The 22,896-nt window shown below is 41.6% G+C and overlaps 1 protein-coding gene across 2 annotated transcripts in view; it reads right to left on the minus strand.

Annotated features, from left to right (window-relative positions):
* Positions 1-1,249: 1,249 nt before the first annotated feature.
* CNOT10 (CCR4-NOT transcription complex subunit 10) overlaps positions 1,250-22,896 on the minus strand; it is a 63,086-nt gene continuing 41,439 nt past the window's right edge. For both annotated transcript variants that reach the window (XM_082848890.1, XM_082848889.1), the window contains exons 14-19: positions 11,543-11,656; positions 7,947-8,077; positions 7,346-7,381; positions 7,022-7,149; positions 2,659-2,734; positions 1,250-1,692 (exon numbers count right to left, since the gene is read on the minus strand). In XM_082848890.1, coding sequence (XP_082705016.1) covers positions 1,541-1,692; positions 2,659-2,734; positions 7,022-7,149; positions 7,346-7,381; positions 7,947-8,077; positions 11,543-11,656 — 637 coding nt within the window. In that variant the 3' untranslated portion in view covers positions 1,250-1,540. The remainder of the gene's footprint in view (positions 1,693-2,658; positions 2,735-7,021; positions 7,150-7,345; positions 7,382-7,946; positions 8,078-11,542; positions 11,657-22,896) is intronic.

Raw genomic sequence — 22,896 nt, forward strand, 5'->3', positions numbered from 1 at the left:
CCATCCCATTTGGAAAAGCCTTCGAGAGGCCCAAGGGAGCTAGGCCACCTCTGTTTCCTGCATCCTCCTGGAAGGAATCTGCTCTGTATATAAACAACTGCAACGTGGCAAAAGAGCAGTCGAGCCCTTGTGCACATCCATCCCGTGTTCAAGTGAAAGAAGAATTGCTCCCTTTCTCTGAGTCATCTGTGGGCAATGTCTAGTCACATCACAAATACTCAGTTCTTGTGTAGATCCCTAACTAAACTGATATCAGCAACAGAATAATTCAGATAAAGTTTCAGATAAATTCATGTGCTTATCCAAACACTCCCCTCTCCAGTTGTGAAACCGAGTAACCATGTAGATTCAGCTAGTACGTTTTCCTATCTGAACTTGTTCTCCAAAGTTGGGAACTGAAGAGATGTTGACAGCAAGGGATGATCCTAAACGGCAAGCTCTGATGAATCTACCAAATGTGCTCTTGACTAGGGGTCACCCAGTTTTTCTAAAGCAAGCCTGTATGTAGTGTGTTTTGTTTTTCCTACTTACAGTTAGTGTATCGACCCTATGGACAAATTTTGGCCATGTCAATCCTGCAACACATACCTGTCTTGGAAAGAAGCTTTTAAGTTCCTGTTTGCATTTCCAAAGGGGTTAGCAATGAACCTTGAACTCCCTGCTAACAGGGTCCAGAACCGGTGCTTCTGCCTATGGGTACAGGAGGGTGAACGAGACCAGTGCCCTCAACTCTGTTTGTCTTCATCTGTAGTTTGTTTTTTTTTTTTTTTTTTGCGGTACGCGGGCCTCTCACTGTTGTGGCCTCTCCTGTTGCGGAGCACAGGCTCCGGACGCGCAGGCTCAGCGGCCATGGCTCACGGGCCCAGCCGCTCCGCGGCATGTGGGATCTTCCCAGACCGGGGCACGAACCTGTGTCCCCTGCATCGGCAGGCGGACTCTCAACCACTGCACCACCAGGGAAGCCCCCATCTGTAGTTTTTAAGCAAATGATTGATTCCTATCAGATCAGTCATCTCTTCTTAAACCAATCTGACTAGCCCATGAGTTTTATTATGCATTTTCTGGCCCTTTTAGTCCTAACTAGGTGTACAACACACCAACCTCCCCTCCCCTCCCCTCTGATCGGCTTCTGGACTGGCTACTCATCTGCTCATACTGTTCTCTCCATTTTTAAAACTTTAACACTAAATCTCAGATGCCAAAATACTCTAACCGTTGCAAGAAAGACAAAATGTATTATACGAGACTGTTCTGGTAAGACTGTGTTTTAATTGCCTATGACACATATATATCACATAATGGCTCAAAAATAGTAGTCTAGCAAAGATTAAAGGAAAACCGATGAAAATGAGCTGTGAATCCTTAATTTGATGTAAGCTTCCGGCAAAAAAATTCAGAGATTAGAATCATTTCAAAATTGTGTCTTCAAAACTAGTATCCTTTACCATCTGTGTCTTTTATTCATTTTGCTGTGATACAACTAAAAAGGCCTGCAAATACTCCCCTGGGTCTCAGGTAACAGTTTTCCAAGCGCAAAATATCACTTTCTCTGTACAGTGAACGCCGGCATTTGGATGGGCTGGATCGGGTGGACAGGCTGGAACACTGGCTTCTTTCTCATTTCAGAGAGTGTTTTCACTGCAGGGAGCAGCTGATTCCTTTTGATGATCTGTAAGGCCAGCTGGGTATTACCTATAAAAACACTTCCCATCACAAAAAAAGCATATAACAATACCACCACATACAAAGCAAGCTGTCAGAATCCCGCAAGGGGGTAAAAGGTGATGGAGAAGAGCAGTGGTCTGCAACCTTTGCTGTACACTGGAATCATGTAATGCCCGCTGCACCATTCCCAGAAATTCTGATTTAAGAAATTTCGTGTGTGACCTGGGTGATGGGATTTTTAAAAGCTTTGCACTGATTCTAAGGTGGAGCCCAGTTTGAGAACTTGTCTACAGGTGGACTGCGCAAAAGAAGGTCTCTAAGACCATGCATTAACCCTACTACAGCTTTTAGGAGGACAAGGCCTGCTGGGTGCCAGGCACTTAATGCTCCTTCTTCAGCTATAAAAAGAGGGGAGCCTTGGAAGGATTTCAGCAAGGGGATATGACTAAGAACTCTTAAAACTTTGGTCCCCTCTCATTTCCCCCATTCAGCTCTCCTTTTCTACTTCACGCCTTCTCTTATGTAGGGCCCACAGCCTTTCTTCCAGTAAGCTACATCCTGGAGGTTGTATATGCCCCAGAGGCATGACCTGGATTTAGGTCTGAATAAAAAATTCTCAGCAGGAACTGGCTTACTGTAAAACTCATTAACGACACCTATGTTTAAAACACCAAGGTATACAACTCAAACCCACTACATTCTGACTCAGGTTCTCAATTAGAGTCATTTGGATGCCTAAGAGAAAGGTTAATTAGTAGAGATTAATTATAATTGTCAGAAGTTATGCTATTCTCCATTTTCACAGATAAAAGGAAATATGCTTAACCTGCAAGAAGTAGGAATTTGCAAGATACCAAAAACTCCCTCGCTATATTTTTGTCTAGAAGAACTTGATGGGTAATACCCCTTAAATTTCAAAGAGAAAAAGCAGACACCAAAAATCTCGGGCTTTTTGCAGGGCTCCAGTCCTAACTCAAGAGAAGAATCACTCACCATTCTGCAGCTCAAGGTAGACAGCCAGCAGGATGGCTTCAGGGGGCACCTCTTTAGGATGGATCATTGAGGCCGCCTTTGCTCAAAACAAAAAAGAGACCCATGAGAAACTGACAGCGTAAGATAACTCCAAGTAATGTCAAAAAAAAAAAAAAAAAAGGAATGTCAACCTACCAATGACAAATTAGCAAACTTACTCAACCTCACTGGGACACTACAGTTCTGCTTGGATGGTCCTCAGCTGTCTTTGTCTTTTTTTTTTTAAAGCTACTTCATTATAACTCTTATTTTTTATGTAATCTAATTTAAATATTTATGTTTTCGGCTGCGCTGGGTCTTCATTGCTGCAAGCGGTCTTTCTCTGGTTGTGGCGAGTGGGGGCTACTCTTCGTTGCAGTGCATGGGCTTCTTATTGCAGTGGCTTCTCTTGTGGCAGAGCATGGGCTGTAGGCACACAGGCTTCAGTAGTTGCGGAACGCGGGCCTTAGAGCACAGGCTCAGTAGTTGTGGCGCAGGCTCAGTAGTTGCCCTGCGGCATGTGGGATCTTCCCAGACCAGGCATCGAACCCGTATCCCCTGCACTGGCAGGTGGATTCTTAACCACTAGACCACCAGGGAAGTCCAGCTGTCTTTGTCTTGATCCCTCCCCATTAAACTAGACATGTTATTTTTAGTTAAATATTTATCTTCCCTTGCCTAATCCATAATGAGTTCTTAATAGGAGAAAGCTTTCCTTCCCTCTTGGTTTTCTTCTATCTCTTGGCTGTATTTGGTTTTGAGATGGGTGATCAGACACTCCTGACTCTACACTCCAGTCACCCATCCAGGTCTGCTGGTAGTTCTTCACCAGACACACACAGTTGCACCTCTATCTAAATCTGCATGTCTATTTTTTTCCCCTAAGTAACAGCTTAGTATTGTAAGCTGCAAACTCCCAATGTCAGGAATAAGAATTCAAACTTAAAAGGCTGGAAATATAAAAAAAATATACCACTAAGCATGTTCAGGACATCCCTGGTGGCGCAGTGGTTAAGAATCCGCCTGCCAATGCAGGGAATGCGGGTTCGATCCCTGGTCCGGAAAGATCCCACATGCCGCGGAGCAGCCCGCGCACCACAACGAAGAACAGCCCCCGCTCTCCACAACTAGAGAAAGCCCGCGTGCAGCAACGAAGACCCATCGCAGCCAAAAAAAAGCATGTTCAATGTCTCCATTTTTAAGGACTGAAATAGTACAATTTAGTCAAATAAAATTATTTGTTTAGGCAACATGCTGTCCTTTCCTAGATCTGAGAGCCATAACACCAGCCTGCAGTTTTCTGATTTAGTCCTGTTCTGGTTGAAGGTGCTGAGATTGTAGGTTTATTCCCTCATTCTGGGCCCCTCTGGGCCGCAGCCTTTTCCTCGTCTTACCATCAACTGGTGTTCCCTCATCCAGGTTCAGGTGCTCATGCTTCCAGACCGCTTTGCGTCTTCCCTTAATCTAATCAGAAAGTGTCCTTTACAAATATTTATTGACCAGAGGTGGGTGTAAGACAGGGATTTACCCTGATAATAAACAGCATGCAAATAACTAACAGTAATCCAAACAAATTTACTGTTAGGGAGAGGAAAGTGAACGTAGTATGAATACGAAGAGAGAAGAGTTTCTTCGAGTGCAGAGCTTTTGGGCAAGGGAAGCCTCTCTGTCCTCCAAGGGTGGATACCTGAGAGGCAGAAAGCGGGGAGGCACGGCAGTGCAGGCCACGGGGTGAGTGTGGGAGACATCTGGGGGACCAGAAACGGGCACAAGGTCGGGTCCAGGCAGCATTAGAAGAAATCTCAGACTAGTGGGGGTTCTCGTCCAGAGCACATGCTCCCAGGTTCCTCGTGAATGAAGCAAGGAGGCTTTTCATTCCTCCTACCACATCACTGATGTACCACAGCTCAGTTCAGAAAATGAGATTTTATACTTTTGGCCTAGCTTTAAATAGGCAAGACCACCTTTACATCATTTTGTGGATATTAAAATCTCCATTTTCCTTCCAACTGGCTAGTTAACACAGGTCATCTATTGTCCTTTGCACTGACTACAGCCTTTTCTAAAATACAAGAACTCATGGCAACAACTTTATGAGAGAATGGTATTTTGCTTACTGGCTGTTCATAATAGTTAGTGGTGGGCAGGCAACCTCGGAAACCTCTACTTGAGCCCTTTCCAACTCTTCACACATCATTGTTCTCCCTCCCAGGCACGGTGGGCCTCCCCATTAACAAGGTCCAGCCACTGGATTAACCTAAAAACCAAGGGACCAAAACAAAACCCCTTCAGACCCCAAACCAGGCCTGACACCATCTGTCTCTCCCAGCGTGGCTGCCGCCATGGCCACCTGCTGCACAAGAACCTGAGCTAGAGTGTACACACTGCAACTTCACATCCAAAGCCTGTGTGCTGCAGGCCTTGAGGTCCACGGGCACTTTCCAAAGGGCTGTTCAATAGCCCAGCCTTGCCATGGAGAACAGCACAACATTTTAACTCTTCCCGTTTAACTCCTGCACTCAACTCCTAGATAAGATCAAACGTGTTCCCTGGACAGTCCATCACTTCACTTTGCTGATTTTGGATCAGAAATGCTGACCAGATGCCACTAAGTCGACTAAATATCACTCATGGTTATTTTCCACATGGTAAATCTTCACTTCTAGACACAACAAGGTCACCTTCATAGGAAGCTGCCTTACCTTCTGAGAATAGGTTTAATTTCAGTTTCAGTTACTCTGGCAAACATATGGGGATGTGGGTTCTCTTATGTGCTGCTGGTGAATACACCATCTGGCACAAACTTTCTTTTTTTTTCCTTCATTTTTAATAACTTTATTTATTTATTTATTTATGGCTGCGTTGGGTCTTCATTGCTGCATGCAGGCTTTCTCTAGTTATGGCGAGTGGGGGCTACTCTTCGTCGCGGTGTGCAGGCTTCTCACTGCCGTGGCTTCTCTTGTGGCAGAGCACAGGCTCTAGGCACACGGGCTTCAGTAGTTGTGGCTCATGGGCTCTAGAGCGCAGGCTCAGCAGTTGTGGCACATGAACTTAGTTGCTCCGCGGCATGTGGGATCTTCCCAGACCAGGGCTCGAACCTGTGTCCCCTGCATTGGCAGGTGGATTCTTAACCACTGTGCCACCAGGGAAGTCCCTGGCACAAACTTTCTATATTAGAAGTCTGAAAATTCTGCATAACCCCTGATCTTGTAATTCCCTTTTTAGGAAGACATCTCCTAACTGTAAGGTCCACGGGGGCAAGGTTGTATCATGTCCACTTATTTACTACTGCCTTATTCCCTTGGCTTAGCCCAGAAGCACATGTGCTGAATTAATACCCTTTTCATCCCCCCTTTTTTTTTTTAACTCTTTTGGCTGTGCTGCACAGCATGTGGGATCTTAGTTCCCCTACCAGGGATCGAGCCCACGCCCCTTGCATTGGAAGCATGGAGTCTTAACCACTGGACTGCCAGGGAGGTCCTGAATTAATATCCTTCTGAGGAATTACCCCTTTCCAATTCTGGGAAACTCCTCTGGGGCTGCCAATGGCAGTACCTGTTCTCCTACTACAGGTATGGGTCCCTGCCCATGATCAGTCCAGGGATGGGCAGGTGACCTAAAGAGGCCCAATCAGAACCTTCCTTGAGACCTGCTGATGAGGCCCCTCTCAGTGGTAGAAGTCAGAGGTCTGTTTTAGTTACACATTGCCAGGAGCTTTCTTTATTGTATATAGAGTTTCTTTGGTACTGACTTTGTGAACCCTTCTTCTTAAAAGACGTATTTGTAATTTAACTTTTTGAGTGGACAGAGATTTATACAATTCAAAGCTAAAAAGCCTATGAGTATCCAGTGAAAAGTCTCCCAGTTCAGTGCTCCATCTACATAGTACTTATCTTGCCAGCCCTGCAGCCAGTGTTAACAGTTTGTGGCGTGTTCATTTGGAGATCTTTTCTGCATATACAGGATTATATAAAAACTGTTTTGCATCTTGTTCTTTTCACTTAATATGTCTTGGATATGTTACCATTTTAGTATATAGGGTTTACAGCTGCATTGTGTTCAACTATATGGACACACCATTATTGATTTTTGTGAGCCCTTATTTAGATGGTTTCCAATCTTTTGAAATTTCAATGATTAAAATCTTCAGGAAAACTCTCCATTAGGTGCCTAGGTTCATTTGCAACAACAATCAGTTGTGTACCTTCCAAGAATATGTCTGGAGGAGTAATATTCCAATGTTTAACAAACTGATCAGAAGCCTCAAACAAAATAACAGAGCCTAGAAACTCCAAACCCTCTGCTGGCTGCCTCACAAGATGGTCTGGCACTGGCCCAGCCTCACCTGGTGGAGACACTTCCGTGCTTTGTCATACTCGCTCCTCAGGCAGTAGGCGCTGCCCAGGTTGAACAGCATCACAGTCCGGGCTGAGTTGACGGAACTGGGGTAGCATTGAGGTGCCCGCTTCCCAGCTGGGGAGAAGACCAGACACATGTGAAGAGGCCAGGCCAAGGGCCAGGGAGCAACCCCCTCTACTGCCTAAAGAGCTGCTCAGAATAAAGCCTAGCTCTACTCCTCAGGCGGACAAAGGAAGGACACAGAGGCTCGAGGGTGAGTCTTTGGGAAGCAGGCCAGGCTACTTAAGTCTTTACAAAACGTCTTACTTACAGGATTCCATTGCTTCATTTTCACCTTTGTCTGATCCTACAAAGACATGAAAGTAAATCTGAGGGGGTCGGACAACAGAGTATATTTTCTAAAACCCTAATTTTCTTTATGAAATGGAAATCTAATATTAAAGCAATCTACCACAGTATTTCCTTTTCATGTAGTAGAGGTTCTAATAAAAGATATGAGAATGCTACCTACCACCACCACCACCATGGCCTGAGAAATAACCCTGAATAAAGTGAAAACTAGTCTCACTCCCTCAAAAACTTAGCCATGATTTAAAACTGACTTTTGAATGCGATCCTTTTACTCTCCCCTGGATTGTGGAATCCCTCTGAAGGGAAAAATATAAGAATCAAAACAAACTGTTCTAACACTATCAGCCTTTCAAAAGTTAGAATTTAGACCATGTGATAATCAACTCCTAGGTCTCCTCAGCAAACAATTAGTATAAAGTAAGTACAGCCAAAACCGTACAGTGCCGACCTAAAACTCCCTTCCCTTTACAACCGTGCCGTTAAATTTCCACACATCCTGAGTTACAACGGAAAGGCAGTGGAAATGGTGAAGAGTTCTGATCAAATGTGTCCTCATTAACCTTGGTCCTGCTCATTTGAAGAGATCCCTAAGGAGACATCAGTGACATTCTCCGGGTTCAAATGAGTAATAGCATCAGAGATTCTGTCCAGAGAGATGAGGGCTTCTGCAGCATATAAATGGCCCAGAAACCTAAAATGAAAAAAAAAAACCAACCAGATTCCAAACTGAAAAGTAGGTCATCACAAAAATACTCAAGTATAATAGAATTTCGTGTATGTGTGTTTCACATATTTCAAGTCTTTGAATTGAAATCTAAGTTTATAAATGGGTTGATTAAGAGTCATTTAAATTTTATCTCTTTAAAAATATCTTAAATATACAATAATTTTTATGTTCGCTAAGTAGGAACAAATGACATATCAATTAAGAGGGCAGTTTAGGGGCTTCCCTAGTGGCACAGCAGTTAAGAATCTGCCTGCCAATGCAAGGGACACAGGTTTGAGCCCTGGCCTGGGAAGATCCCACATGCTGTGGAGCAACTAAGCCTGTGCGCCACAACTACTGAGCCTGAGCTCTAGAGCCCACAAGCCACAACTATTGAGCCCACGTGCCACAACTACTGAAGCCTGCGCGCCTAGAGCCTGTGCTCCGCAACAAGAGAAGCCACCACAACGAGAAGCCCGCGTACCGCAACGAAGAGTAGCCCCCGCTCACTGCAACTAGAGAAAGCCCGCACACAGCAACAAAGACCGAACACAGCCAAAATAAATTAATTAAAAAAAAAAAAGAGAGCAGTTTAAAGTTGGCAGTAAATCAACTATATTTCAATAAAAATTTAAAATAAAATAAAGTTGGCAAATTTACGCTGTTCTGTTTATACAGAAAATAACATAAGAAGGTAATGAAGTTCTAAAATAAGAGGCAGATCCGAGGATGGATTCCCCAGGAGCGGAGGATCAGAATTAGGGTCCTCCAGGGAGTTCCCTGGTGGCCTAGTGGTTAGGATTCTGGGCTTTCACTGCTATACCAGGGTTCAATCCCTGGTCGGCAAACTGAGATCCCGAAAGCTGTGCAGCACAGCAAAAGAAAAGAAAGAGGGAAAGAAAAAAAAAGAATTAGGGTCCTCCAGCCTCTGCTGCTGGAACAGTCAAAAGGCACCAGGATGCCAGACCAGATCTGGGTTGGATCAGCTTTACTTCTATTCCAAAGGTGTCCTCCTTTTCACATCATCTATTTTATGTCCACTGATGTTGGGCAGATGTGCTTTCCCCAGGTTTACAACAGCCTGCTTCTTCCAGTCTTACTTTGAGCCATTTTCCCCATGATCATCTGATTGATTTTTCAAAATTAAAACAGCCTCAGCCGTATTACACCTTGCTCAAAATCTTAATGACTTTTTCTACTTGAGAACAAAATAAGACAAACAAAGCTAAACTTATAGATTTAAAGCTCTCCACAATTTGGTCCCAGTTTCCTGTATTCAGTCAACATTCTCACTCCCCCAAAGATTCTTCTGTTCCCACCAGACACAGCGTCCTGGGCGGGACACCCCACTGTGCTCCCTGTGGCCTTGCCTCCTGGGGTGCAAAGCCAGGCCAAAATCCAACTCCTTTTAAAGGCCAGCTCAGTTCTCACCTCCTTTAGTTGGCCTGTCCCAACTGAATCTGTCCACATGGATCTTGGGTCCTCAAATCTTAGGCTCTTTTCAGTTTGACCATTTTCTGGGATTTATGCACATTAATCACTCAAGAGCTATTTCTTTATTAAGCAATTTCTTTCTTCTAACTAGCAGGAGCTGTAATGCCCTTCTATTTTGCTTCCCCACCAAATACCCTAAAAGAAATGACAGCTTTTAAAAAAATCAGTAACCTCAAATGTATTTTGAAATAAGATATTTTAAAAAACGTCATTAAAGCAGTATCTATAAGCCAATAATCATTATAAAACACAAACACACAAATTCAAAGAACGACTTCAAATTGTTTTCTGTGAATTTACTTAAAATTTTTTTTAAATCAAATTAAATGCCTTCATGACACTCAGAGCCCAGAACTCCAGATGAGGTGTACGGAAGGCAACAAGCAGCTGGGTAAAGGTGCTGTAGTATCTGGGCTGCCACGGGCAGAAAATGCTCATCCTCACTGGAAAGATAGTGGTCTGGCCAGTAATTAGAAACCAATGCTTAGGATAGAATAGTTAAGAGAATTAAAGATGAAGTTATCAGACATGGCTTGGCCAACCCCTTAGGGTTGGCTAAGAAATCATAAAATCTAAGAATTTTATTGTTTTGACGTTCAGAGGGAAGAAGTTGATAAATGAGGTTAAAAACCTTCCAGTAAATGCCAAGTAAAGAATCTAATTGGGATTGTTTTAGAATAGTGATCACAATGTCAGCCAGAGAATTAAAAGAAGCAGAGAGGATTCGTGTTTCATTTTTGTTAAAAAGAAAAAAAACACACACAACTCTGCTCTACTGACGGCCACACACACCACATCTGAGCAGCGCATGTCCAGTGGGGCGGCGCAGGCCGACGTTCCTGACTGGTATTTCACGGGGCTGGGCCACGGGAAGGAGGGAAGGCGCCTTAGAGGTAACGCGACCGCCCTGACCTCGAGCTCAGGACCCTCCAGGCCTGGATATTAGATAAGGTTTTCTCACAGGCAAGCAGGAACGCTCACACTTGAATTGTGACAAATTCTCCTATGTTCCTGGATGCTCTTTTAATTTTGTTTTTTTTTAAACACAAAGCATGAAAAACAACAAAAAATAATAAAACACAAGGCATGTTTGGGGAACACTGACCTGAAAGAACCTTAATCAATGTAAATTTTAGATGATTATATAAAGTAATACTTTTTTAAAAGACAAAAATAATTAAACATTTATAGAATTGTTCCTCAGAGTACGATCTCACAGTTCTAAACGTTGCATGTTACAAACAAAGGGCGCTGAAAGGCAAAAGAACATATTTTGGAAATTATAACTATATAACTATATAACCCACAGGAAGAATGAAAAAACAACTGTCCTAATGCTATGCAGAGTACTTGTGGTCTTGGGTAAAATTTCTAGCATCAGCATCATACAAAGATTCAAAGAATGCTGCATCTTCCTCAATTTCCATAAAAGAAAAGATGATGTGCTTTAGAAAAATTTTAGCATGACAATGACACTAATATTGAAGAGGCATCTGAAGAGTTTAAATAAAACTCATGTACTCAGGAAATGGTACAGTAGTCTGGAAAAATATTTTAAAATTCTTATTTGTCTACTTTAATTTAATTCTTCAAAGCAGATTTATCCTGTTGACCAAACTCCTTTTTGTGTGGGTCTTCTGCCTGAGGACTAAGCTTGTTTGGGAGCTAATATATGATAACATGCTCCAGTCAGACCCAGCAGTGGTAACTACAGAGCCCAAAGATTCTGCTTCCTAATGCTCAGAACGGCAAATGCCATTTCCAATAACCCTTGAGGTGCAACAAGTGAAAAAAATTTCACTACCAAACACACAATTACCAAATTAAGAAAGAAACTTTTTGCTTTCCCTAAGATAATTTTCCACTGGGGGAGTAAAAGAAGCAATATGCACCACAAACTAACTGAAACCCTCCAAAGAAAACAAACCAGGGACACACAGGGCAAGTCACACTTACTTCAGGGATCCTGACAGCTTGGGCTGCTGAAGAAGTTTATCTGCATGATTCAAAGCCATAAGGTTATCACCCAAAGCCAGAGCCACGTAAGCACTACAGGCGAGTATGGAGCACCTGGAACACAAAAGGCAAGGGCTGAAGACCTGAGTTACAAAGTGACAATGATGATATTTGTTAAACAGGAAAGAGCTCCCTAATTATAGCTGTGGCAATCTGGACACCAGGAAAGGAGAGAGGAAGCCACGGTACTAATGGTAAGAATTAGAATGATGTGTAAACTACCGTCTGAGGTTCAGTTTAGCTATTTACCTAGATCATCTTTAGCTTCCATCCCATCTCCAACAAAATAACCAAATGGAGTTACAATATATATTTAGCCTGTAAAAAAATAATATAGTTAATGGCCTAGTGAGAACTTACTTCCATAGAACATTTCTTTTAATATCCTAGAAACGCTATGGAAGCACATTTGCGACTCTGCTAAGAAACACAATTAACTTACTAAAAAATCCATTTAGCTCAGCTTACTGTAAAGTGTTCTCCTCTGAAACTATTAAGAAGTCTATAGGTCTTGCTAAGCAACAGTATCAAGAGTAACTAAAAGAATTTCATTCACATAGGTACTATTATCCTAAATGAATATTCAAGAAAACAACAGGCTGAATAAATACATGTGAAGGTAAAAAATTTAAGTTACACCGATTTTGCTAGGTTGGGTTGGAAACCTAAATTTCTGTTTTGTTTTCTACTTAAGGGGCAGCTCATTTAAAACAAGTCTAGCCAAAGACTTGACACTAATAGATCATTTGAATGTTAAACAACCGCTCCACAAAGCAATCTTAAAATAAACCCTTGTCAAATAGAAATGAGGTCTGAATGGCCGACCACAAATGACCTGACTTAGATACAGGGTTTTGAGTTATGTTTACAAATTACAATACATATGTATATCATGAAGTGCACTTGGGTTGTAATTTTAGTCTAAGGAAGAATGTAACCATCCTGGCAACACAGAGTTTTCTAACACTCTGAAATCCTCTGACCAGAAATGCCCCTCTGGTAAAAGCACAGCCAGGCAAATTCAGAAGCAGCCTGCCGTTTCCTCCTTACTGGCTCACTCCTCGTTGCTGGAACCTTATAAAATTATCTACTAAACGAAAAGCAGCCCCTCAACTCCTAACAACACAGAAAAGTAGACTGGCACGAGGAAATTGGTATTTATGGCCTTAGGTTATGATGATAAGGGCTAGAAGATTGCCCACTGTGGGTCCTTGTTTTATATCAGTGTAGAAACTGAGATCCAAAGTGATTAAATATATTCACTAGCTTAGAGTATGTGATTAAAGTCTGGACTAACTAACGGGCAACACTGTGGACTCTCAATTCACAGTTCTTCCCATCCTATCACACTGCTTCTCTTTCAATTCATAAGATTGCCCTAAAAATAAATCAGAAAGAAAAGATTACATTATGATTTTCCTAATGCATACATAACTATGCACGCATATGTAATCTATCTTTTTAAAAAGGAATAAAACAGAATTTAATTGAAACATTACAAGTTTAAATTTTGTTACTGAGCACCTAATGTAAAATCTGAACCCTGTTCATAGAAGAGAGTAATTTAAGAGCAGGCAAGTAGTGTTATTTCCAAAGGGATTTTCCTAACAAGCCGACTGTCATCCTTGTGTCTCCAAGAGCTGTCTTCACTTAGCAAGGCTACCCTGTAGCCACGGCCCCTGGGGGAAGTCCTCTCCCTGATGGAAGACTCCAGGGCCCACAGGACAGAGGCACTGGCTAATTATCTCCCATTTTCAGGAGCACTTCAGTGGTTAAGCTCTGTGTGGTAAGATTAGGTGACTTAATTTCCTCTTTTGGTTTATTTGTAGTTTTATTTTTAAATGGCAATAAACATTCATTCATCAGCCAGATATGCATTATGAAGACAAAGAATGACGTTTAAAGGCCTAAGTCTCCAGAGGCCCAAGACCACCATCAGCTCATGGCAGTCATACAATTTAATATCCGTTTTCATCTGTGACTTTGCCAAAGGCCAGGGTAAAACACAGCTCCTTAAAAGCAGAAGCCTGCATCTTTTGTTTCCTACACAAAGACGAGAGCAATTTCTCACCATCTGCAGTAGGTGTTTAATAGGTAATCACTGAAGACCACAGCTTTCAACATTTTAGATTTACTTCTCCAGGCACCCAGACCCCCACCTGTCCTGCTGGCAGGCCACCTTGCTGACCAGGCCAGCTCCTTCCCGGCTCCCAAACACAGGGGAGTCACCCTGCACGCTCTAGGTCCTAGAGTCTAGGACAGGCCTCACCTCAGGCAGGCTTGCTGGGAAAAGCCTGCCCTGGCCTCTCCTGACAGTAGGGGGGCTATTACTGCTCCAGCCCACTGTCAAGCCCACTTTGGGTCCAGAAATCAGTCATGTAAGATTTGCAGCAGGATTCTGTTTCCCAAACTATAATTATGTATAAGGTAAAAATCTTGTTTTCCTTAGCTTTTACCTCTTTCCCCATAAGATACCATATCAAATTAGAACAGGGTGAAAGATTTATACTAATAATACAAGCCTCCTATTAAAAAATACTTGAATATGTGAATGCAAAACTTTGGGGCATTTATGCTCCTCTTCTCAGAGTGCCTTCCAACCCACCCTAACTCATCTCTCACCACCCTCTCACTCATCCTCCTTTTCCTCTTAGAAAACAACACTCAATTCTACATAATTCCTGCAGACCAGTCACACTAGAAACACGCACAGCTCTCTCTACTGAGCCTCTGGAGAAATCACTTTACTTCTGATAGCTGCTACTTAAAATATTGACCCCCACCCACCAGCCTGCCCCACTACTTTCTTACTTCCTTGAGTCACTGTCCAATCTGCTTTACCAGCCACTCAGTGGATCTGACAGTTCATTAGACTGGAAGAACTATACCTTAAGGGAAAGGACACGCTAGCCTCTCCCCCCCACTGTGGCGGATCTGACACAGCTCCACCCTCTCCTCCACATGCTGGAGGAGCTGGCTTTAGGTCTACAGAATGCCAACCCTTGGAAAACAAAGGAACAAAAAGATGAAGAAGAAGAAAGAGAAATGGGGAAATAATTTTCCTTAAAGGACCAAACTACAGCAACAAGCTATGTTAAGACAGGGCATTAAAATTTGTCAAGCCATATATTCTGTGAGTAGAATGAACCAAGTGTCTGAAATAGCTCAACCCATATCAAAAGAGGCTAAAATGGGGGTAAATCCAGTCAGTCACCATCGGTCAAAGGAAAATAAATTCACAAAGTAACTTCATGGCAAATGTTATTTGAAAAACTGGCTTAAAAAATCCTATAAAGAATTTCTTCCAATAAACTGAACATGGTACTGGATTTTAAAATTTAAAAAAATATACAAGCTGTTCCCATTTAGCTACAAAAATCTAGAAAATGTTAAACCTGTCAACTTCCCATTCAAGAAAATTAAAAAGTTAAATTAGATAAGTTTTTCACTTCATGTCTTCTGTAAACACTTTGCTTTCTTTCTTTCTTTTTTTAACATTTTGCTTTCTAATAACAGTTCTGTGCAAAAAGAATCTTACTGACAAACACACCCCAAATCCAACACTAATATAAGCCCAGCTCAAAGAAGCTGAAGAAGTTTTCCTCCTCAACCAAATCTAGCATCTCAAGGAACCCAGTCTTACCCCTGGTGGCAAATAAAATGCAAGTCACAGACATTGCATTTTATACATGGACAGGACCTTAAGACAATGCAATCCAATTTGACAGAAGAGGAATGAAAGGCCCAAAGGGGTTAAATGATTTGTTCAATGTCAGCAGGAGCCCTGTGGGGTTTCTCCAGAGTGGGAGACCACTGAAGAATTATTCTAACCCCCGCTTGTGATCAATGTGATCATCAGTTCAGCTGAATGGGGTCCTGGGACTCAGGTGTGAATCATGCCGATGTGAACACAAACTGCTGATAAGGTGAAGGATATGTCACACAGGCAGGTTCCCGCTTTGGCAGAGTTTATTAGATAAAAAAGTTTCAGTAGGACCAGACCCAGCTGTAAGACTGAAATGGGGTCAAGTCTCTAGCAAGAGCAATATGAGATTCAAAAGATTATTAGCTATAAACCTGTTTTAGGAATGTCTCATGAGCTATAACAGAACCACTTGTGTAAGACCAAAAGAAATATGATTCCTTAAGTACACTAAAACTGCCTGTAATATTAATGTTATCAACCATTTGTTTGACTCATCTTCTTTTATAAACACTGGCCCAAGGGAGGTCCCTTTTAACTGAATGGGAAATAATTCACTGAGTGTCACATCAGAGTCTAAAAGAACTAATTAAGGTTCCATAATTTATACCTGTGGAATAACTGGGCCTAATTAAATTTGGTCTGAACATTTCCTTTTATCCATTTTGAGCCTCTTATTAAAAAAAAAGACAAATTGAAATTTCATTTTTATCTTGGATGCTTTAAGTCTGGCCTCAGTGTTATTTGCTACCCTTTTCTAGTTGTTATACTCTTTTCCAGGTTCTAGAGAAGCCTCCGATTTAGTTTTAGAAACTAAAAGTTCGCTAATATCACAATCTCAGAATGAATAACAAAGATGTCCTATTATTATGCAACATATAAGACTTCGTACATAACCATGACAGTTATTAAAACACTATGCGACAACGAAATTTTTTTTTTTTTGGTTGCGCCACTTGGCTTGCAGGGTCATAGTTCCCCAACTGGGGATTGAACCCGGGCCACGCAGTGAAAGCACCGAGTCCTAAGCACTGGACCACCAGGGAATTCCCTAAAATGTTAATATGTGACTAATCCTATGAACTTTTTTCTTTATCATAAGATACCACTAGTATGCAAAAGAATTAATAAGTTGAACTCTTACCTCATACTGTATACAAAAATTAACTCAAAATGAATCAAAGACCTCAACTTAAGTGCTAAAATTATAAAACTCTTAGATGAAAATATAGGGGTAAACCTCATGACCTTGAATTTGGCAGAGGATTCTCAGATATGACACAAAAAGCACGACCAATAAAAGAATAAAACATAAATTGAACTTCATCAAAATGAAAAATATTTGCGATTCAAGGACACCTCCAAAAAAGTGAAAAGACAACCGACAGAATGGGAGAAAATATTTGCAAGTCGTATATCTGATAAGGGTCTTGGATCTCAATACACATTTCTCTAAAGGAAGAGATACAAATGTCCAATAAGCACAGGAAAAGATGCTTGACATCATTAGTCTTCAGGGAAATGCAAATCAAAGCCACAGTGAGATACCACTTCATATCCACTACAATGTATATTCAAAAAGATGAATAACAAGTGTTGGTGAGGATGTGAAGAAACTGCAACCCTCCTACACTGCTGGTGGGACTGTAAAATGGTGCAGCCACTTTACAAAACAGCCTGGTAATTCCTCAAATGATTAAACAGTTACCATAGGACCCAGCAATTCTACTTCTAGGTATACACCCAAGAAAAAGAAAAACATGTCTACACAAAAACTTGTACATGAATGTTTATAGCAGCATTATTCTTAATAGCCTAAGGATGGAAACAATCCAGATGTCTATCAATGAATGGATAGACAAAATGTAGTATATACATACAATGGAATATTATTCAGCAATAAAAAGGAATGAAGTACTGATACAGACTACAACTTGGGTAAATCTTGAAAACACTATCCTATGTGGAAGAGGTCAGTCATGAAAGCCCATGTATTATATGATCCCATTCATAGGAAAGTCCCAAACAGTGAAATCTATAGAGAAAGAAAGTAGATTAAGGCTGGCGAGTAGATTGGGGATAAAGGGGTCACAGCTAAAGGGTGCAGGGTTTCATTTTGAGGTGATGAAAATGTTCTAAAATTGACTGTGCTGATGACTGCACAATGCTGTGAATATACTAAAAAACACTGGATGGTACACTTTAAATGGGTGAATTGTATGGTATGTGTGAATTATATCTCAATAAAGCTGTTTTAAAAATATATGAGTGATACAGTCAATGAATGTTTGACTTAAAAAAAAATTAAAAGTACATCCTTGGGACTTCCCTGGTGGCACAGTGGTTAAGAATCCACCTGCTAATGCAGGAGACATTGGTTTGATCCCTGGTCCGGGAAGATCCCACATGCCGTGGAGCAACTAAAGCCCGTGCGCTATAACTACTGAGCCTGCGCTCTAGAGCCCATGAGCCACAACTACTGAGCCTGCGTGCCACAACTACTGAAGCTCACGTGCCTAGAGCCCATGCTCCACAACAAGAGAAGCCACTGCAATGAGAAGCCTGCACACTGCAACGAAGAGTAGCCCCCGCTCGCCGCAACTAGAGAAAGCCCGGGTGCAGCAACGAAGACCCAATGCAGCCAAAAATAAATAAATTTATTTAAAAAAGTACATCCTTATAACCAATCACTATATGACAATCATTATCTCCCAAATGCATGTGGCAACATTAATATTTAAATCAAAGCAAATGGCCAACATATCAATCCCACACATGCTTCTACATTCTAAGATTCATTTGGACCTTAGGCCTTTTAAAGACAAATTTTTCAGAAGAGATATTCAGCTAAATTTTGTGGCATGTGAGAAAACTGGCATAGGAACAATATTATACATTTGTAGAAACCATGTATCAACAAATACAAACACTTCAAACAGTTCTAAAACCTTAGAAACAGGTGAAATTAATTTTAATAGATTTAAATTAATCCAATATATCATTTCAACATACAGTCAATATAAAAAATTACTGACATATATTACATTTTTTAAAGTTTTGAAATCCAGTGTGTGTCCTACATCTGACCTTTCACCAGCCACATCTCATGTGCTCAGGGGCCACATGTGATGAGTGGTTCTGGTACCGGACACTGCAGTCTTAGGGTCTAAGGAATACACGTAAAATACAAAGAAAGGGTTTTTTTGCTGTTGTCAAGAAACCAAGTTTTCCATGTCTTATCACCCCATAAGTGATATATATGTAAGAGAAACTGACCATTTATCAATCATTAGTGGTTAAATTATATTTCCCCAAATAATATATTTAAAATTATATTAATTTTGAAAATTTTCAAAATACCTTAAAAATTTTAAGTTAGGTATAATTTTTTTTTTTTTTTGAGTATGCGGGCCTCTCACTGCCGTGGCCTCTCCCGCTGCGGAGCACAGGCTCAGCGGCCATGGCCCACGGGCCCAGCCGCTCCGCGGCATATGGGATCCTCCCGGATGGGGGCACGAACCCGCGTCCCCTGCATCGGCAGGCGGACTCCCAACCACTGCGCCACCAGGGAAGCCCTATTTTTATACCTTAAAATACATCATTTTAACTGCACAGTTTGATAAGTTTGAATATACACAAGTAGCCACCAGCCCAATTAAGATACAGAATATTTCTTTCACCCGAGAAAGATTCCTTCCAGTCAGTTCCCCAACCACTGTTCTGATTTCTATGAACATAATTTAGTTTTGTATAGTTTTGCCTGTCGTATAAATAGTATAAATAAAATCATACAGCATGTGCCTTATATTGAGTAAAAGAAGAAACACGCAATGTTTTGAGTTTCATATCATGTTGACTTGTGCATCAGCAGCTTGTTCCTATTTACAGCTGAGTAGCATTCCAATACACAGAGTTGCCTGCAATATACTTTTTATTTTTTTAAACTTTTAAAAAAAATTTTGGTTGCACTGCGGGGCATGCGGGATTTAGTTCCCTGACCAGGGATTGAACTCGTACCTCCTGCAGTGGAAGCGTGAAGTCCTGACCACTGGACTGCCAGGGAATTCCTGGCCTGTAATTTAGTTATCCATTCTCCCACTGATGCATGACTGGGCTATTTCTACTTTTTGTCTATCACAAGTAAAGCTGCTATGGAATTTTTGCATGGTCAAGTTCTCATTTCTCTCAGACAGAACCTAGAAATAGAATCTTCTATTTTAAAAATTTAAAGTCATCGCATTTATTTAACTCAAGGCTAAAGAGTGTGTGTGTGTTTTCTTTTCTTTTTTAAAAAAAAAAATTAATTAATTTATTTAATTTTTGGCTGTGTTGGGTCTTCGTTGCTGTGCACAGCCTTTAGTTATGGTGCGCGGGGGCTACTCTTTGTTGTAGTGCGTGGGCTTCTCATTGCAGTGGCTTCTCTTGTTGCAGAGCACAGGCTCTAGGCACGTGGGCTCCTGTAGTTGTGGCACGCAACCTCAGTAGTTGTGGCACACGGGCTTAGTTGCTCCGCGGCATGTGGGATCTTCCTGGACCAGGGCTCAAACCCGTGTCCCCTGCATTGGCAGGCGGATTCTTAACCACTGCGCCACCAGGCAAGTCCCTGTGTGTGTTTTCTTAATTGAATGAAACCAATGGCTTTGCAGAGCTTTAGGTGGTTAAGGAACTGAAGCAATATTCTCACAGTGTCATTATATATATGCTTTTCTTCATCCATTATATTGATATCTCTAAGTTCATCTGAACCTCACAATTAAACTATTTAGTTGATTTCTGAGACAATTTCCTGTTTGGAGGACAAATTTCTGTTTTAATTGTGAGAATATTTTTCTGAAAGCTACCTTGATTTTATTTTATTTTTTATTTTTAATTTTTTTGCGGTACACGGGCCTCTCACCGCCACGCCCTCTCCCCTTGCGGAGCACAGGCTCCGGACACGCAGGCCCAGCGGCCATGGCTCACGGGCCCAGCCACTCTGCGGCACGCGGGATCCTCCCGGACCGGGGCACGAACCTGCACCCCCTGCATCGGCAGGCGGACTCCCAACCACTGCGCCACCAGGGAAGCCCTGAAAGCTACCTTGATTTTAATATGGAATCTCACAATTGCTTCAGGTGTCCTATGCCTTCTGAAAACATACTTGTAACTCGGTTAGAATGAATTTTTTTGGCCCCATCTTCTTTTACATACAAATGAAAAAAAAAAGAAAATAGTCAAGAAGCTCTGAACCATATGCTAAGAAGTGGCCATTAGAACAGTCATGATAATTTACAGCATATTAGTTATGCTGGAAATAGGAAATGAGGTTTTGCACTGGTGTCTTGGGTATTATGGAACAGAGGGGTCAAATATAATAGTCCATAAAAACTAAACTATACACTAGTCACACACATTTCCAATCACATAAAAGAATTCAGGTCAGAAATGGATGAAATCTCTAAGAATTCCAGGATCTCAACGGAGAACCACTGTGCTCAGACCCTTTTCTGTAGAAGACAGCTGGCTCCTGCCACGGAACTGCCCTTTAACACACCCAACTGCGCTGGGAGCTTTTATAGCTTTGAAAATTACCACACAAATCTTTTACGACTCCTTCCCCCACACCATTTGTCTCCACATTACCCTTACTACTGTCCTGTGGAGCGGTTCTTTTTATAAATCTACCCTAAGGCTCCTTCTGTCTTGTTCCATTTCCCTTCTCCCATCTGCTCCATAAGAAAAAAAGGTTAATATATATCAGCAAACCCATCTTTACCTCACTTTATGATGACAGAATTCCCTATGGAGACCCTTTGCCCCTTTCCACAAAAATAGGGAAGTAGTTTTCTCTGAAAACCACCAATCCTCCTACTAGGGTGTGTGGAAAGAAAACAGTTGTGAAAGGCACAAAAATCTTTGAGAGGAGGTATGCCACCCTGCACATACCCTTCTCTTTAATGCCACTTACAGAAGGTAAAGTTAAATTACACAACTCTGCAGCTGTTCAACCAGTGTGGAATCATAAACTTCTTAAATTGCATATGCATACATAAAGCAACCCTAAGATTAGTATTCATTCAAATATATTTGTAAAAATTAAGTTAAACTTAAATATCGTTTCAAATACCTTCATCATTAAGGATTCCCCTTAAAAACTGTGCACAATGATATTCACTGCAGCATTATTTGTAATAGCAGAGACTGAAAACATTATAAATAGCTAAATATAAATCAGTGTTAAATAAACTGTCATATCCATATAATGCAATTCTATGCACCCATTAGAAAGAATGAAACAGAGCTCTGTACTGATATAGAACAATCTCTAAAGACATATTGTCAAATGCAAAAAGTAAGGTATAGAGCAGTGTGGAACTCTGCAGCTGTAGTGTAAAATTCCCATATATACATTTACTGGGATGATAATGAGAAATCTCACTGGAAGGACACACAGGAAACTGGTCAGCAGTTGCCCCTCAAGGGAGAGGAAGCAGAGGACTGGGATTGGCCAATATTCACTTTACACTGCAGAACCTTTTGTCTTACTTGTATTTTTACCATATATAATAACCTATTAAAGATAGATGAACCTTGAGATAGCTATAAAATGCAGGTGGCTCCATAAACAGAGAAATGTATAGAAAATATTAGGCATATTGGGGAAGAAATGGTACATTTTTTGGGCAAATTAAAGCATTTTCCCAAATATGGTCCTGGCTGAAATTTACAATCCACCCCTTCTCATCAGCTCACTATACCAAACCCAGTTTAGCTTTACTTAACTTGCTCTGTTTTTACACATTTCCACTTGGATGAAAATCTAGCATAGTGAGTTTATTTTAGTTATATGGTTGGAATTTGATTTTTTTTTTTTTTTGGCCACGCCATGTGGGATGTTAGTCCCATGACCAGGGATCGAAACTGTGCCCCCTGCAGTGGAAGGGCAGATACCTAATCACTGGACAGCCAGGGAATCCCTAAATTTGACTGTTTTTTTTCTTTCTTAAATTCCATTTTAGGGACTTCCCCTGTGGTGCAGTGGTTTAGAATCCTCCTGCCAATGCAGGGGACACGGGTTCAAGCTATGGTCCGGGAAGATCCCACATGCCGCAGAGCAACTAAGCTCGTGCACCACAACTACTGAGCTTATGCTATAGAGCCCACGAGCCACAGCTACTGAGCCTACGTGCCACAACTACTGAAGCCCGCGCACCCTAGAGCCCTCATGCCGCAACTACTGAAGCCTGCACGCCTAAAGCCCGTGCTCCGCAACAAGAGAAGCTACCACGAGAAGCCTGTGCACCGCAACAAAGAGTAGCCCCCACTCGCCACAACTAGAGAAAGCCTGTGGGCAGCAATGAGGACCCAATGCAGCCAAAAAAAAAAAAAAGAAAAAAAAAAGAAAAAAAAATATTGCTGTGGAGTGAAATAAAATGGAATTAAAAAATTTTTTTTAAATTTATTTTTGGCTGCATTGGGTCTTCGTTGCTGTATGCAGGCTTTCTCTAGTTGTGGTGAGTGGGGGCTACTCTTTGTTGCCGTGCGCAAGCTTCTCATTGTGGTGGCTTCTCTTGTTGCAGAGCACCAGCTCTAGGCACCCAGGCTTCAGTAG

Source organism: Leucopleurus acutus (assembly GCF_964270905.1).
Source record: "Leucopleurus acutus genome assembly, chromosome: 10".
NCBI lineage: Eukaryota > Metazoa > Chordata > Mammalia > Artiodactyla > Delphinidae > Leucopleurus > Leucopleurus acutus.